The sequence below is a fragment of the Dermacentor variabilis genome, chromosome 9 (assembly GCF_050947875.1).
Source record: "Dermacentor variabilis isolate Ectoservices chromosome 9, ASM5094787v1, whole genome shotgun sequence".
Taxonomy (NCBI): Eukaryota; Metazoa; Arthropoda; class Arachnida; order Ixodida; family Ixodidae; genus Dermacentor; species Dermacentor variabilis.
In genome coordinates, this window is record NC_134576.1 from 62,402,009 (window position 1) to 62,419,254 (window position 17,246).

The 17,246-nt window shown below is 46.1% G+C and overlaps 1 protein-coding gene across 5 annotated transcripts in view; it reads left to right on the top strand.

The window, feature by feature from the left end:
• The window catches only part of LOC142592735 (nose resistant to fluoxetine protein 6-like), a 101,927-nt gene that overhangs the window by 84,093 nt on the left and 588 nt on the right, over positions 1-17,246 (top strand). For 2 of the 5 annotated variants that reach the window (XM_075704342.1, XM_075704343.1), the window contains exons 13-14: positions 3,836-3,978; positions 6,162-6,510. In XM_075704342.1, coding sequence (XP_075560457.1) covers positions 3,836-3,978; positions 6,162-6,386 — 368 coding nt within the window. In that variant the 3' untranslated portion in view covers positions 6,387-6,510. Of the gene's footprint in view, positions 1-3,835; positions 3,979-6,161; positions 6,511-17,246 lie in introns of those variants that run through there. The other 3 variants (XM_075704339.1, XM_075704340.1, XM_075704341.1) reach the window with 3 other exon arrangements.

Here is a 17,246-nt window from a genome sequence, read left to right on the forward strand (position 1 = left end):
CGAAATTGCAACTTTAACAATTTCTTCAACAGTTGTTTCATTCCTTCAAGGTTTGATATAATTTCGCTTCCGCGGCTGCAACGTGACCAAGATTCAGAATAATTTTGATAATGTACTTAACCACCGCGGTCATATACCAGGCACTTGCGGTAGATAGGTTCATCTCTCGCTTAGTTTCAGGCCTCTTCTATAAAGAAGTATAATAAAGCGTGTCTGATGGTAACATCCCAGCTCGGGTGCGGAGGAGAGCGTGGCGTGCCTGGACCAAGACGCACGCAATACAACGAGGGGGAGGGGGCGAGGGAAGGTGAACGGGGTCCTATAACACAGGAGTGCGCCATTGCGTGCAATACTGGAGGTAACCTCCGGAAGAAGGAAAGGCTGGGAGAGTACAGACGGCTGGTCGCTGTACGTGCGCTGTCGTCGCGAGCGCCCAGTGCTGGAGAACGCATAATCTCGAGTTTCAGAGATGCGTTGGATGGAAAGGCAGGAGAAGCATTCGCTCCCCTCGATTAACGCGCTGCACCGCGCCAGCGTTGCCACGGGGTGTCTGCTCTTATCGACCGAGATCGGTTCACGTATGCTTGTGCACGCGTGACACGATGCTTGCCAAATTTACTTAGCAAGCTGACGTTTACTGCAAATATGAGACAAACGAAACTACGAAGCTTATGTCGAGCGGTGATGTAATACATTGCTATCGCCATCAATGCTTCGCTGCTGAGCACGAGGTCGCGGGATCGAATCCCGGCCACGGCGGCCGCATTTCGATGGGGGCGAAATGCGAAAACACCCGTGTGCTTAGATTTAGGTGCACGTTAAAGAACCCCAGGTGGTCAAAATTTCCGGAGTCCTCCACTACGGCGTGCCTCATAATCAGAAAGTGGTTTTGGCACGTAAAACCCCAAATATTATTATTATTATCAATGCTTCGCCTTTCGTACGAAACAGCGACTTTTTTTTTTCTTTATTGCCTCTTTGTACAATCACACAAGATACAATATGAGAGAACAAATCTTTTAACCGTGTGTGGGCTGCAGCATAAGGACTACGATTTTTTTTCACGGGAACTAAATCTTCATGAAACTGGGCACCTCAGTTCGCTCAGGTGGTACAGCCTTCTCGCCAGCCGCACGCTTTTTATAAAGCTGTATCGAAGTGATCACGCATTTGTATGTAAGAGTCAAACCTTCATATGTTGTGATCTCTATGAACGGTTCGTACACCGCAACATCACTGTAGTATGCGGCACTCTACCCGTGCTCTCTATGATCTCTGTGATCACTATGGAATCAAATTCCATAGTGATCAATGAAAAACTGTTTTGTTAGTTTTACACAGCCGGGAGTCACATTGGAAACCTGGGCACCAACAGTCAAGAAATACGTGTTACAGAGTTTCAGGCTTTTTTACAGAACAACCATGTCGTCGTATTGTCGTTCATGGTAGGTGCTAACGGAAGGGGTGTAAGTGCGCCTCTTATAGAAGATGTGACGGATGAAAAATGGTAGGCAACCATTTTTAAACTCTGAGTTCCGTAATTAAAAAAAAATACACGTAGAACGCAAGAAGTGGCGCCTTTATAAACTCCTGAAACGATTTTAACAAAATTCACTCTACATGAGAGATAAATGAAAATTCTAGTGATTTTAATGAGAATAATGACAATTTAGAGAATTAGTGTACAAAGCTTGCTGAAAATCGAACATTTTTTTTTTTTTTTTTTGCGATAAGGCTTGCCCTTAAGGCATAATTCTTGGACTGTATATGTGTATTATATGTGTGCTGTGAGGCCTGTGTTGTGTATGAATTGGAGCACTGTTTTGTGAAATCTGTTGTCATGTATCCAGCGGTCATAGCTGGTTGTCACACTGTAGCGGAGGCCGGCTTCCAGTAGGAGACGCGAGCGTTCCGATTGTAAACCCGTGCATGTCCATATTAGGTGGTATGCATCTGATTCCACCACAGGAACGGAGCAGTATGGACACGTAGCACCCAGTGGTAAATGCGACCAGTTCCACCTTGAGACAACAGCCGGTGTAAGGGCCACCCCGGCCCGAAGCCTCCTAAGCACAACTTCCTCCGCCCTAGTAAGGTGAAGGGGGAGGGAGCAGACACACGGTGGGATAAGAGCGCGTGTGTCCTGCCGGAGAACATTTTTACGGGCTCGAAGCGAGTTACGGGGTTGGGGTGGGAGGGGAATAGGTGGAGGATCAGGATTAGGAGGGCAGTGTGCCTGCTGGTCAGCAGCAATGTTGTGAGGGTTCGCTGAATGGCCTTGAATCCAGTGTACCTTGACGCAAGTAGATGTCTTACTATTCATAGTGTGTATTGTCTCGCAGATTTCCATCGCCTTATCAACCTTCTTGAGTTCCTGGATAGCCGCTAAAGAATCAGTGAAGATATCTAGTTGCTTGATGGTAGGCAGCTTAGATGTCGCATCTTGCACAGCGTCGTGGATGGCTTGAAGTTCCATTACTAGAGCGCTGGCTTCTGTAGATAAATAGCGCTGGTGGCCGCTGATGAAATTATGCGTAGTGCTCAGGAATGATTTTGAACAGGAACATTTTTGAAAATATTTAGCCACCAAGTCCTCTACGACACAATTCTTAACGAAAACGCACCTGTTAGAAGATAAAGCGGTAAGATATGCTGTATTCGTCTACAGTTTGTGTGAAATTGATCCACCAATTTACAAATCATGTGCACAGCTACATTGTTTACGTGAGCTACGGTATAGTTCTTTAAAAATTATTTAAATACATCGGTGAAGCCTGTAATATATCTTTCCTTTTCTCTGTATACATCGCAGTAGGTGCAGTTCAAACAATTGCATTATGATCTTAAATTCATTGCTCAGTTGGTAAGTTGTAAGCTTCGTGCCTAATTCGGTTTTCTGTAATTTCAATTTCCAGCAATGTTACTGAATAAAATATATGGCCTAAATCAAAGCTCGTCGCCCTTATTCTAACTTTCACTTAAATGCAGCAAATCTCATCATACCTGAGGCAGTTAAATGAAAGGTAAACTACCTCTGTTTCCAAGTAGTCATGAACTGTACTAGTGTCTTTTTTTTCCTTCACTGTAATTAAGGCCTGGAGCGCTTCATTACTGCAAGATATAAGGAACCGACTGTTGTTCACGCTGTGGGCTTCATAAAAGTCAAGGCTAAGTAGGCATGGCACGAGACACAGATCAACCTTAAGGTTATTGTATAAGCACTCTTGTGAACCTAGATCTCGAGCAGTTCCTTTCGCAAATCCAAAATATATTTTGTTTCTGTGTGCGTACTACTTTAACTTTTGCACTCCACTTTCTCTCTGTTTCCATCTGATTATTCATTGCGTCTCCTGCAGGTCAACAATCCATATTTGTGCAAAGTTGACCCTCTCGACCCGCTGAAGTCGAGTGAAAGTTCAATGTAACAGATAGTATTATAACTGTAGTACAGCACAAATACACGTATTCACTAGCAGATTACAGTTCTTGCTGTAATCTCGTGCAGTTCATGACGCACTGATTTGTCACAGAATGTGTCCAGTTCCCGGTACTGACTACAAGCTCATCTTTCACTCAGCCTGATATAGAATTTCTTGTTTAATGTTCACGTTCGAATACCTTGCAAAAAGAAAAAGAAAGACATCCATTATATTCGCCTGACCAGCATGGTCATGCGCAGCGCCACGAGCCATTTGGTTGAGTGCATTAGCCCGCTTCTTTAATCCCGGATCACTCAATTATTACCTGTGATGATTCACACGCACTACGTGGGTGTATTTACGCCCTTCTTCTTTTTGCCAATGAAGCTTTTCTTCTTGTCCCTCCTAATGCGCAGGCTTTCTCGGCAGTCTACTAGCATGGCCTGGATGGGCTCCGATGAGCAGGCTTTCCTTCTCCACATACATGATTCACGACATTATGATCCAGTACCAGTGGACCACTTTTACTAGTAGAGTAGACGGAGGTTATTATTTCATGGTAAGTGTTACTGTCTTGCTTTAATGCCATTCAGTATGCCACCAATAATGTTTAGTGTGTCCATTTCTTATATAACTGCAGCTTTCATTTTTTTAATGCGGATGCGGCTTGTCTCCATGCAACGATACTACACTTCCTCGAAGATCACGTGCCGTCTTTGATGGCTATGATACACACCTGCGCCGCACTGGATAATCGAAATATACCGTCGTAACACATAATTCTGTTTTTAAATGAATTTTTCCGAAGGTGATTGACTATAGAAAGGTAGCACGACAATATAAACAGCTAATTACTTATGGTAATTAGAAAGCAGAATTGTCAAGTGATTATATTTAGAGTCTACTTTTATACACAGAAAGAGCACTTCATACTTATAATATCCATGCTCATCACTAAAATGTCAACACCAGCGGTATGTTTTGCCTCTTCACAGAAGTTATCATATAAAATTTCTATGGAACCTAATTTACGCGTAACGGAATGCAATTAATAAAAGAATGCATAAATAGCATTAATTAAAGAAGAACCGCCACATTGAAACCAACATTGCAACTAGCAGCTTTGTGAGCTGCTTATCGCGACGTCGGTAATGACGTTAATGACGTATTGGTCAGGAAGAAGAGCTATAATAGCTACATACGCGGGAAATTTGTTCCACAACTGCTGAATAAACACCTAAGGCGAACTCAAACAGTTAAATTTTTTTTCTTATCACAAGTTCGTAACAGAAGTTAGCTGAAAGAAATCAATATGTATTATTCTTTGCGTGGCTAAAATTTCCGGCAAGAAATCTCTATATACACAATTGCATTAAATCCAAGCGAATGTTACAAAAGAAGTATTTCTTTGTAGCCTGATGCAAGGCGTTGCTTTTTGCACATTTAACCTAGTAATTCCTAGCCCATACTGTACAAACCTCTGCGCCGTTGCAAATACTGGAATATAACCTAGCTGGCTAAAAATTTGTTCAGCATCCTCAGTTTGTTGAAAAATAATGCTCCATAGGATTCAGAACATTATCAGCTGCATCATGTGCGAACACTCCTGGGCAATGTCCTTGCCTCGATTGTACGAATTTTGATGTCAACCCTGCGGACTCGAATGTCTTCATCGACGCTGGCGTAACGGTTTGTGTCCACAAAAACGCATTTTGCTTCTAGCGCTCAGAGTCGCCTTCTCCAATTCTGCTGATCCGACTTCTTCGTTCATTGAGCAATAGAGGCCTAAGTGGCTGCCGCGCAAGTTCGCCTCAACAGAATTAGTGGTTCGTCGTAGGCGAATTGCTGCTGCATGGGACCGATGCTAACCAATCAAAAGTTGCGCTGCGCGACCTGACCTGCACGACTCTTCATCGCGCAAGGATAAATTAACAAGGCTACTTGGTGAAGGTCGCGTTGCTACCCGAAGCAGCAAAGGGCATAGTCGCGATGGTCGCTCATTCAATGCAGTTTTGCTAGGTGCCGCTACCAGGGCTGTCATATGTCTCCCTGAGGTGACGTCACAAGCGAAGAACACAGGGTGGCCAGTACAAACCATCCGTTTGAGGCGTGAATCGCGAATGTGCTGTGCGTGTTTAAGGTCTGCAAGAGGAGCGGCAGCTGCAGGCCCTCCCTGAACCCACTGACCTCTTCTAGTACACCGTACACTGGTGCTGACCCCGTCCTGCAGCGATCGCACCAACTCCCCTTGGCGCCTTAGGTGCTGGAAGCATCTGCACGTGCGGGGCTAATCGTTTGTGGGCATACCGATCACATCGCATTCTAAAGCAGCCAAAACAAGACCGAATTTTTACAACGTCACAAGAACCGAAATACCACGATACACTTTGAAATTCGTCACTGGGACATACGTCACTGAGGTTCGGGCGCGCAATTCAGAAAATCAAAGTTCCGCCTATAGCTTTTCTTTTTTTCCTTTTTCAGTAATAAACCTCTCGCGACAAAATGTAATGACAATATATTATTTTAGCAAATTATCAAAGTGTCTATGAGATATTACTATGCAAATTTCGTTCAGATCCGCATGCCTAAGAAGACGGTTTGTCTGCGGGTCACATATCATTCGATTTCTTTTAAGTCGAGGTTCAGACATTTTCGAAATAGCAGTAATACTACACTTTTTCTTTTGAGTTTTGAACTGTCTGTAGTCTTTACTTCCTGCACCTTTTCGTTTATGCTCAGGCCATCCTGACAGCTGGGAACTGCGTCGCTTCACTTGTGGCGGCATTCATGCTGCACGCGCTGTTTGAAAAGCCCCTGGCTTTGATCGCCGCTTTGCTTGAAGAGCACTTCCTGCCACGACGACGGCCAGTGTCCAATGGGCTCGCCATAGAAACTGGAAAGGACGAAGACGTCACCGGAGGGTTCACCACCAACGATGACGGCGACCACATCAAGTTATTGTGACAAAGCATGTATCTTGACAAGTAAATTAACAGCAGCCCCGCGCCAAACCACGCGTTTTTGTGCCTTCCGACCTGCGCCCTGTCAAACTTCTTGCAACAGAAAGCTTTCCTTCCATTGCGAAACATCACCTGCCAATGTGCGCTTGCCTGTGGAAATAAGGTCACACACTACCTCAACTTGCACACTGACACATGCTATGTTGCCTTCACTTCCTTCATAGTTGTCGTCTATATACTTGACTGTGTCAGGTTGAATTGAAGGCTACAAAGTGACTGCGTACTTCTTTCTTCACAGAATACTGGTTTTCTTTTTATTGGTCACTTTCACAGAATGTTTCTTCTTACGCGAAAATGTATGTATAGCGACAGAAAGCAAGGAGAGGAGAGGCAGGGCGGTCAACTAATCGAGTGGGAAAAAAGTAGAAATAAAAAGATCCCTGTTCATTCATTCAGCCAGGCAGGATGTTTCCTTGTTTCAATAAATGATAGCTTCATTCGTGTTTATTTCCATCTTCATTTGAAAACAATTTTGCACACAGAATTACTCGTGGTTCGCTTAAAGGAAGCATAAGTATTTAAACTGGAGTTTGTTCAAATAGCGGATCGTTATTTGTTCTTCTATTTTTTTTAACAGTTTCTTTTTCGCATCCCGAGTTGGGGACCATATATCCTCATGCAAAAGAAGTAGCAAAATCTAGGATTCCCTCACATATTTACCAAAGTCCTTGCAGGCATACTCTTCAGTAATTTTTTTGCATACTTACAATCAGCAAACTAAGCGTTCAAACATCGGACAAATCTGCGAAGGCCGGCCGTGTCTGCGAGAAAATTCATGCGTTCTCATCGCACTTGTTTCAGTCATGCTTGGCTGTTCCTTCTTTGTTCTCGCGTAAGTACGACAATAATCTTTTTCTTCATTACAACGTGTGATAGGTCCAGCATTACCTTATAGTAGAAGAGTAGAAGGGCGACAGATTGATTACTGTTCAATTTGTAATAACTGCGCAGGACACAACAACAAGGAAACCAGCGAAAACACGGAGAAGGCGGGAGATGAAAATTCAAGACGATGAGCAAAACGAGAATAAGGTGAAAGCAGGAGCCAACGTTTCGACAGGTGGACTGGTCTTCTTCAAGACGGCATGTGCATTCCTCGCCACAGTATATATAGGTGGGCTTCTTCTAAATGGGAGCGGGCGTAAGGCGGGTGGGTGCGGCAACGAGCGAAGGTGTGTTAGCGTTCTTGTTCTCGTTTTGCAACAAGAAGAAAAGGCACGTAACTGGTCGCTTTATTTAAGAATACGAAACACTTGTAAAATAAATCCCTGGGCTACTGCATTACGCACTCCTCCTTTTCACTTGTGAATGTTTTTGTAGCCTTTTATTCCCGTGATGCGGCCCGATTCTTGACCTATCCCTTAAAGTGAGTTTGTGCAGTTCCATCATAAACGTTTAAAGGTCCTCAAATTAACCTCTGACATCCTGAAGCTATTGTTTTATTTTTTTTGTAAATATCGTTCGCGAACATCGCAGCGCAATTCGCCGCGAAGAAGTCACAAATTCAAGAGTTACGCAGGTCCAACGCCCTCCGGGATTCTATTTTATGCGAAGCGTTCTGCAGTTACGTGGCGATCCAGCATCGCTTCTGATCCGTGAAATGTTGCCAGGTGGATGAACATGTTTCTGTGCCACTGAAAGTTTAGTACGTTACACGTGTTCTATTGAAAGGCAGGCGTGTGTAAGCAAGGACACATGGATGGATGGCAAGGCGTCTGTGCCATTCTTTTCGTTCCTTGTGGCCGTGCTTGCTCGTTTGCCTTTCAGTAAGATATGTCTGTGTAGGCGAGCAATCTTGCGCGGGACGCAGGCGAGTGCGTACAAGTGTCAATGCGACAGCGACGACGATAGCATGACGGCGGTCGCATAACCATTTATTTGTAACACTCTGTAGAAGAGCGTTATGGTGTCGTGCCTAACCGACCATTATATCCCTATCATGCGAAGTTTACGTTCTTGTAATGCACTGTCCACATGCTACGCCAAATTCGAGCACGAAATTAGGCGGATGCAGAGTGTGAGACGAGGACGAAGCGATGTCACGAGGGATAAGGCAATACGAGATGCATGTAGACAAAAGGATTGTGATAAAGTATGGCACATAGATTAATACAGCTAGGTATTCTCTACCTCTTATGTTACGTGGCATATACCGTGTGGAAGATCGCCAATGGCGCATGCCTAGAGATATATACACCCTGTGATGCTTACCTAAGCTGACAGCAAAAAAAAATACAAAATTCACCGACTATTACGATACTCCCCTATGCGAAATCTGAGTGCTGCTCCATACGTGTTTTCATTTCGCGTGTAAATATTTTGTATTATGAGTATGTAGGTACGCGGTTCATATTAAGAAGAGAACGCTGTGAGTAGCACAGTTGGCGCGGACAGTCTGTCTTGTGCGGCACATTGCAAACGGAGCGAAGTATGGCCCAACTGCCACGCTTATCGGGAGATCGCGAGATGCCGCGCGCGGGCGACGCGTGGTCGCGTATTGGCGCGTATTGGCGCGCACAGTGGAAGTGTCCTTCGATTGTTTGTGGTACTACATATTTATCATAACATTCATCCTCAATTTACCCCATACGTAACTGTCTTACAAGAAACTTGGCTTTCTAATAGTCGAAATGTTTTACTAAAGCATTACCGATTATTTCGTGTAGATCAACTTGACAGAGATGGTGGCGTTGCTTTCTCGATTTCAACTAAATTTAGTCAGAATGCCGCGATATCGTATAAACGTATGTCTACTGAATGCGAAATTTTATCATTAGACATAACACTCTAAGAGAGCTCTCCTTTTACTTTAGTTATTTCTTACTTCCCAGCAGGTGTACAGGACACCCGATAACTAGAGAGCGCATTAACTTCCTGCAGAAAAGCCGTAGTACTCGCTGGTGACTAATTCTCATCATGTGTCTTGGGGTTTGAATACTAATTTCGGTGTAAAACGCCTGTGGGACTCGACTCTTGATAATAATCCATCCTGTCTAAATTCAAAAGATACTACGTTTCTTCGCGGCCGGTCTCAATCGGTCATAGATCTCACTTTCTGCAGCTCGTCTCTAAATATTTCCTCGTGGAAAACTATAGACTGCGCTACAATCAGCGATCACCTTCTTATTATCTTCGATATTGATTTCCCTGTGAATTCTTTGAGAAGACAAAATGCCATGTTCGTAAACTATGGCAAATTTCAAAAGAACTTGAACTCTACGATGCTTTCCCGTACGGATATGTAAGAGAATATTAGGGCTATGAGCCTCTGTGTAGTTTTAAAACGTTCATTAAAGAATGCAGCTCTTAATTTAAGCTCCGACACAGGTAAATCTTTCAGTCCGTGGTGCAATTCAGAATTCACGTGTGATCACCAATAACGAAAAGCTGCTTGGAATAAATTTCTTTGTAAACAATGTCCAAACAATTGCAGTGATTACCAATTTATTGCTGCATCTTTCAAGCATACGATAGCTAAAGCGACAGATGAGTGTGATATGAATACGTTGTGTCTTCGTCATGATAGTTCTACGCATGCGCAGTATACTTCCGTTCCTTCTTTCCACTCCCACTTCCCTTCCCACTTCAGGGGATAAAAGCTATCGCACGCCCCTAAATAAATGTCTTCTATGTTCGAGCGGTCTGTGCCTCGTAACTGTTCGGGCCGCGTGCCATGGAAATGCAACAGTGGCGACCAAGATGGGATACCCCCCATTAGGTGAAAGAAGACCCGGAATCGGCAACCGCGAAGGCAGCCTCGCTGACGACAAGCATGGCTCATCACATGCTCTCTGCATTCAGCGAAGATACAGATATGTGGAAGCCGTATCTCATTAAGGCAGATGCCTACTTTGAAGCTAACGGAATCACCGATTCAGCCAAAAAAAGAGCACTTCTCGTGGCAGCATTGAGCACGCAAACCGTGCAAGTATTAGCCAGCAAGGTCGCACCGCGAGCCCCAAACGCGTTGAGCTTCAAGCAAGTTGTCGAGGTGCTATACGAGTACTATGATCCGAAGCGACACGAAACAACGGAAAGTTTCAACTTTTTTAATCGCTGCCAGATGGAAGGGGAATCTGTCACGTCAGTTTCTGGTGGAAATACGCCGCATAGCCGATAACTGCAATTTTGGCAACGCCCTGGAGCGGATGCTCAGGGATCGTATTGTGTGCGGTGTGCGGTCAAGAGCCCTACAGAAGCGATTACTGGCAAAGGCCGACCTCACGCTAGCGGAGGCTGAAGCGCTCGCCATTTCAGCTGAAACTGCCGAGAATGATGCTATTAAAATGTCATCCAAGCCAAAGGTTCCATTGAAATTGCAGGCGGCTCGAAAACGCCCTCCGGGGAAAACGGAAACGCTGAAAAACATCTAGAATGCGGAAGGTGCGGCAGCTCAAAACACGATGATGTCCGTTGCGGATGGGCAAATGCACGTTGCTATCGCTGTGGACGGCGCAGACGCCTTGCTAAGAAATGTCAAAGCCCCCCTAACCGCGGCAGGCTAGCTACCAGAGCGATGCATGCAAATGCACTTTCTATAACGGAAACAACGCCAATGGACGATGCTAGTGACGAAGTCCTCCTTTGGAAATTGGTTTCGGAGCGTAAAACTTTTCTCGAGCCGCCAATCCGCCGCTCATTTATATGGGGCGGCGTTCAAGTAGCCATGGATGTCGACACCGGGTCGCCAGTATGTGTCATTTCCCGGGAACTGTACATAAAGCATCGAAGCCATTGGCCTGCCTTGAAGCCGTCACGTGTGAAGTTGTCTTGCTACGCAGGGCGGTTACCGGTGCTGGGCGACCTAACATTACGCGTGGGCTTCAAAGACGTGCTCGTGGACTGTTCCCTCACAGTGCTCGACTGCGAAGGGCCAAGCCTATGCGGAAGGGACCTGCTGACGCTGCTGGACAACGCTGGTGCACCGGTGCCACAAGTGACACCGGCCTCCGGAGCCACAGAAACGAGCGGAATGGTAGTGACCACTATATTTGTGAGGCGCAGCTTCCTATCGTGGGTAAAAAACAGCGTGAATTCTCGTACACGGTCTGGGATAAATTCCGCAAGCTTCGGGAGGAGAGGCCTCCCTCAGATTCTCGACCTACCATAGAGCAATGGATGGTTCAGGTCCAAGAGGACGTTCGGCGTGCAACCTCTAAGGTCTGCACCGACCTTCCTGTTGAGAAAATGGATAGCAGGTTAGCCCAACTGTTAGAGGCCAAACAGTCCATTCTCAACAGATGGAAGTGCCAACGACTTAATCGTAGGCTACGCAAAAAGATATCTGAGAAACACATTGAGGAGCATTGTGTAACCCTCTCTAAACAGCAGTGGGACGAGGTTTGCAATTCGATAGACGGCCAAATGCGCAATGGTGAAACTTGGAGCTTGCTTAAGCATATGGTTAACGAGACCAATACTAAGTCTAATCAGAGGCATGTCATTGGTAGAACCATACATGAGGCCGCACGAATGACCCCTGAGGACGAATTAATCCGCACGCTTGCTAACAAATATCTCCCAGTCGGCTCAGGGCGGTCTCCTGTACATCTCGATTACCAGGTCCAGGCCAATTCCTACCTGGATACAGAGTTTGACGTTGAGGAGATTCGTAATAATAATAATATTTGGGGTTTTACGTGCCAAAACCACTTTCTGATTATGAGGCACGCCGTAGTGGAGGACTCCGGAAATTTTGACCACCTGGGGTTCTTTAACGTGCACCTAAATCTAAGCACACGGGTGTTTTCGCATTTCGCCCCCATCGAAATGCGGCCGCCGTGGCCGGGATTCGATCCCGCGACCTCGTGCTCAGCAGCCCAACACCATAGCCACTGAGCAACCACGGCGGGTGAGGAGATTCGTAGGATTCTACATGGACTCAATGGTAGATCCGCACCTGGGCTGAATGGCATCTCCAAGGCGTTGCGAAATCTGGATGAAAAATCAAGCGCATACCTCGCAGAGGACATTAATGAAACTTGGAGGAATGGAACCATCCCATTACCTCGGAAGACTGCTCTGGCAGTACTCGTCCCCAAACCTGGCAAAACGCCTAGCGTTGACAACTTGAGGCCCATCTCGCTTACGTCCTGTATGGGTAAGGTAGCGGAGCACGCGGTCCTGAATCGACTCTCCCGGTTCCTGGAGAATAACGACATTTACCCCCATAGTATGATAGGATTCAGGCCACGCCTATCAACACAAGATACCATGAAACTGATTAAGCATCAAATCGTAAACAACGACTCTAGCGACACTCGCGTCGTTTTGGGACTTGATCTTGAGAAGCCCTTCGACAGCGTTCTACATTCGCATATCCTAGCCTCGATATCTCGGCTCAATCTGGGTGAGAGATTTTATAACTATGTTAGATCGTTCCTGTCGGATAGGAAGGCTACCCTCCGGGTGGCCGATCTCGAATCACAACTGCTGGAACTTGGCGAGAGGGGCACCCCACAGGGGTCAGTCATTTCCCCCTGTTTATTCAATATAGCCATGGTTGACCTAAGCAGAAAGCTTCTCGAGATTGAAGTCATCAAACACACTATGTATGCTGACGATATAACTATATGGTGCACAGGAGGCAATGACGGTCAGGTTGAGGGAGCCTTACAGGAGGCAATATACACTATTGAAACCTCAGATAAGGTCTCAGATGCTCCCCCTTGAAGTCAGAACTTTTGCTGTATAGTCCCAAGAAACGCGGTCCAAGGCCCAAGGGGTGGACATCGTTAGAAGACAGAGACATTAACTTATATACAAGAAACGGTTGCCGTATACCCAGAGTCGATTCAATCAAGGTCTTGGGCATAATCATTGAGTCAGGGGTTACAAATGGGAAGACTATACGCAAGCTAATTGCTAAAACTGAAAGTGCTGTTCGTTTAGTTCGGAGGGTATCAAATCGGCATCATGGACTCAAGGAGGATAACCTCATTCGACTAATGCATGCCTTCGTTCTGCGCCACTTTAGATACGTGGCAGCCATGCATCGATGGAAACGGGCAGAGCGGGATAAATTGAATGCACAGCTTAGGAAGATTACCAAGCGGGTTCTCGGGTTACCCGTATACACTTGTACAGAGCGCTGAATGCAGCTTGGCATTCATAACACCCTTGAAGAGATTGCAGAGGCCCAGGAGCGCGCACAGCTAACTCTTCTCACAACAACGAAGGCAGGGAGATCCATCTTGCAGGAACTCGGATATCACCCCGATAGAGTAGCGGAGGAGTTCTCTGACGTTCCTCCGTCGATTCGTGAGAACATTACGGTCGCGCCAATACCTAGGAACATGCACCCCGATCATAATCGCGGTATAAGGAGGGCAAGGGCGGCCAACCTCCTTAGGCAAATACACAGTGATCAGCGACAGGTCAGCTTTGTGGATGCCGCTTCTTGTAAGGGACGTCGGGCGTTCACCATCGTCACTGTTGATGGTCGGCAAGGAATCACCAATGCTGCCTCGGTTCGGACGAGGTACTCCGAAATAGCTGAACAAATTGCTATTGCACTAGCCCTGCTGGATAGCTCACGGGATATCATCTATAGTGATTCAAGATCTGCAGTCAGAGCATTTGAAAAAGGCACCGTTTCCAAACAGGCCCTCAGACTTATTGGGGGCAAGGCAATCACGCACCACTTCATTTATTGGTTTTCGGCACATCAGGGTCAGAAAAAGGGCGCTCCTCCCAACCTCAACGAGTCGGCTCAAGGGGCTGCCCGTGAACTTGCCCACCGCGCTACCCTCGACCAATCGGAAGCCGACTCCCCAGAGAACAGGGACACGCCCTCCACCTACAACGAGATTACTAAACACTAATATCTCAGCCGTATAACCTACTTTGTTCCTTATCCGCGCCTCAATAGAGCTCAAGTATTACTACAAACTACTACAAGTCCACTACAAGTCTACTACAAACGAATACCTATCCGAATCCGTCGCTCTTACACAAAATCTATCCGGATACTTACACCAACGCTACCTGCCAGGATTGTGGAGATATAGCCACGTTAGACCATATGCTCTGGCGGTGTGCCCGGTCACGCTCTATCATCGCTAACAGCTCGGCCAGATGGGAGGCGGTTCTCCGCAGCCCTCTTCTGGCTGACCAACTCTGGGCTGTCCAGCAGGCCCACGATGCGGCCGAGAGGCTCGGCCTTCCGGTTCCCACGTGGGAGCGGCGCGCTTCGTGAAGACTCATGATCTGCAGGACTTCATTAAAATTTTACCATACCATACCTCAAGCCGCCCGATTCTTGGCCTATCCTCCTTAGTGGGTACGAGCCATGGGAAAGGTCTATCATTATCATCAGTGATACTAAAAGCCTGTCGCTCTATCTCGGGCTACACTTCCTCGCCATCAGTGACCACTTCTACATGTCATTAGCACTCCACTTGCTGCACTGATTTCTTTTCTATGTAACTAGCTTTTTTTTCTGCCTTTGGCTTCACGGGGTCACAGGCAACGTGCTCACGGTTAAATAAAAATCAAATAACAATTTCCTCTTAAAATTGTGCTTAGCTGCTGCTATTATCACGCGCTGGCCCCGGCAAAAGATGAAGATATGTCATTTCTACCCTTGGCCAGTTACTGCAAGCACGATTTACGCGTTAGCAAGTGCGGCATGGCCCGCATCTTGGTTCGGACCACCTCCGAGTTTCACGGTTTGCGGTTAGCGTGAACGGTAAGCGCTTTCCTCCCGGGTTTCTATTCCGCGAGTTTGCTTGTTCAAGGTTAGGGAACGCGTTCATGGTGGGACAGGATCGATATATCCCGTCAGCACTGAACTACGGAACGAGAACTTGGGGGATAAAGAAAGGAAGACAGGAAGCGATGACCAGACAATGAGCGACAGAGCAAAAAAAAAGCAAAAATAAGAAACTGATATGTGCATGCGCTAGCCGATTGGAAGGGGGCAGTCTGAATTAAAGGGGTTTTGAAAAACTTTTCATCGAAGTCGAGAAATGCATTTGAAGTTAAAATAGACTCTCTCAGAAATACCTTGCCTCAAAAAAGTATTTAGATGCATTAAGCATAGGGCGGAGTTACTGGCAATCGAACGTCCAGGCCTACGCAGTGCTTCCGCTCCTTCTCCAAAGTCTTGCACAGCGAAGGCTACGGCTCGAGCGAGGCGCACCTACAACGCTCCGCTCACCGTGGCGCGAAGTTCAAATGTGATTTTCAAGGTTCACGTAGACGCCAGTACTTCCGATTTTGGCACCTACGACACGCCAAACGTATGCAAAGCGCGGTTGTAGTCAGGGAGCCGCAGTGAGCTCAGCCTGAGGACTCGTCTTGGCACCCGACAGAGGCCGCGGTATCTACGCTACGTAGCAGACGACAGCTGCGTCCAATTTTAGTGCGTATGCGCAGCGTTTACTTTCTACACGACAGGGATTGAGTGCACACTCGTGCTCATGTGCCCCATTCTGGCCATGCTACCTGGTGCGGACTGGTTCTTGTCCTGCACCAGCTTGCCTGACGGATATCACCCATATCCACCTTGCGCATTTCGAAGCGCTATCAATAGCTCGATACGAAGCGAAGTCTGCCAAGGAGTCTAACCATGGTGTGGCAAGGATTGAGAACGCGCTGGCAAGCGTGCGTGTGGTCTTACCTCAAATTCACGTATTTCGGGGCTAAATTGAGCGTACGAAACTAGTCAAGAATTGTCGAAACCCGACGGCTATACGACACCGATACGCAGGATGGCCAGAGTTTTAACTCCTACGCGGGCGGCCGCAACCAATTGCGTGAGGAGACGACAGTCGGCTTCTTCCGGAAGTATTTAATTATTATCGAAATTCGAAAGCAGATTTTTACTTCACCCAGTTTATTAAACTGCTTCAATAATTGTACGCAGTAGCAGCAGTAAGAATAAGCGCACTGATCCAAACACCCTTCTTGATTGTTGTCAGCTATTGGTCAATATAGCAGCCACGTATGCGAATTAACTTATTGTCAAGAAATCTGTAGAAAAGAAAGCGCTTTAGAAAAAAGTGACTTCGCGCCCCGCTTGCGAACTACACGCGCCGTGTGCGACTGCAAAATATGGCTGAGATGTTCACAGCTGTGTACGCTATCGGCGGACAGAGTTTTTTTTTTTTTTTCACTAAAGCCGCGGGATTGTTCGGGACCCGTTTAAAAAAGCCGCGTAGCTGATGTCACTGAGATTAAAAGGACGGAGTGCGGTCTCATCGGAAAGTCGTAAAATTCTTAGAAGTGGTAGCCAGCAGTCCGTATTTGATATTGGAGTACCAGAACCATGAACCGAGGGAAATATAGTGAAATTCGCTACGACATCCTGTTAAAAGATTGAAAAGTTCATGCGCAACGCAGTCGCAACTGCATATCGATGCAAAAGGCTCTTATTCAGCAATTGTCATCAATATAGTGATTATGACGATGACCGTTCATCAGAAAAATGTTTCAAGCCAATAGCTTTGTATAGAGGATGTCGTGGGTTGAATATGTGCCAAAACTTTTTTCGGTGCGAGTTCCGAACGCTACAAGTAATACTTTTCGCGTTTAAAGCTATCAATGCTGTAAGTTTCCTAAAGCAAGCGCCTTCGTGTTTGGTGTACAGTGCACAGGCGTTGACAACGAGGAAATACATCTATTGTTTTGCGATTTACGTTAAATTATTTATCTACGTTTTTTGGTGCTGCACAATGTTTAATCACAAAAAAAACGTTGTTATGTTTGTTCTGATCCATACGCTTTGGCATACGATATTTAAGAATTTACTATAATGTCTGTTTTCATTGAGTACTTCTGATTCCATAATATCTTGTGGTTG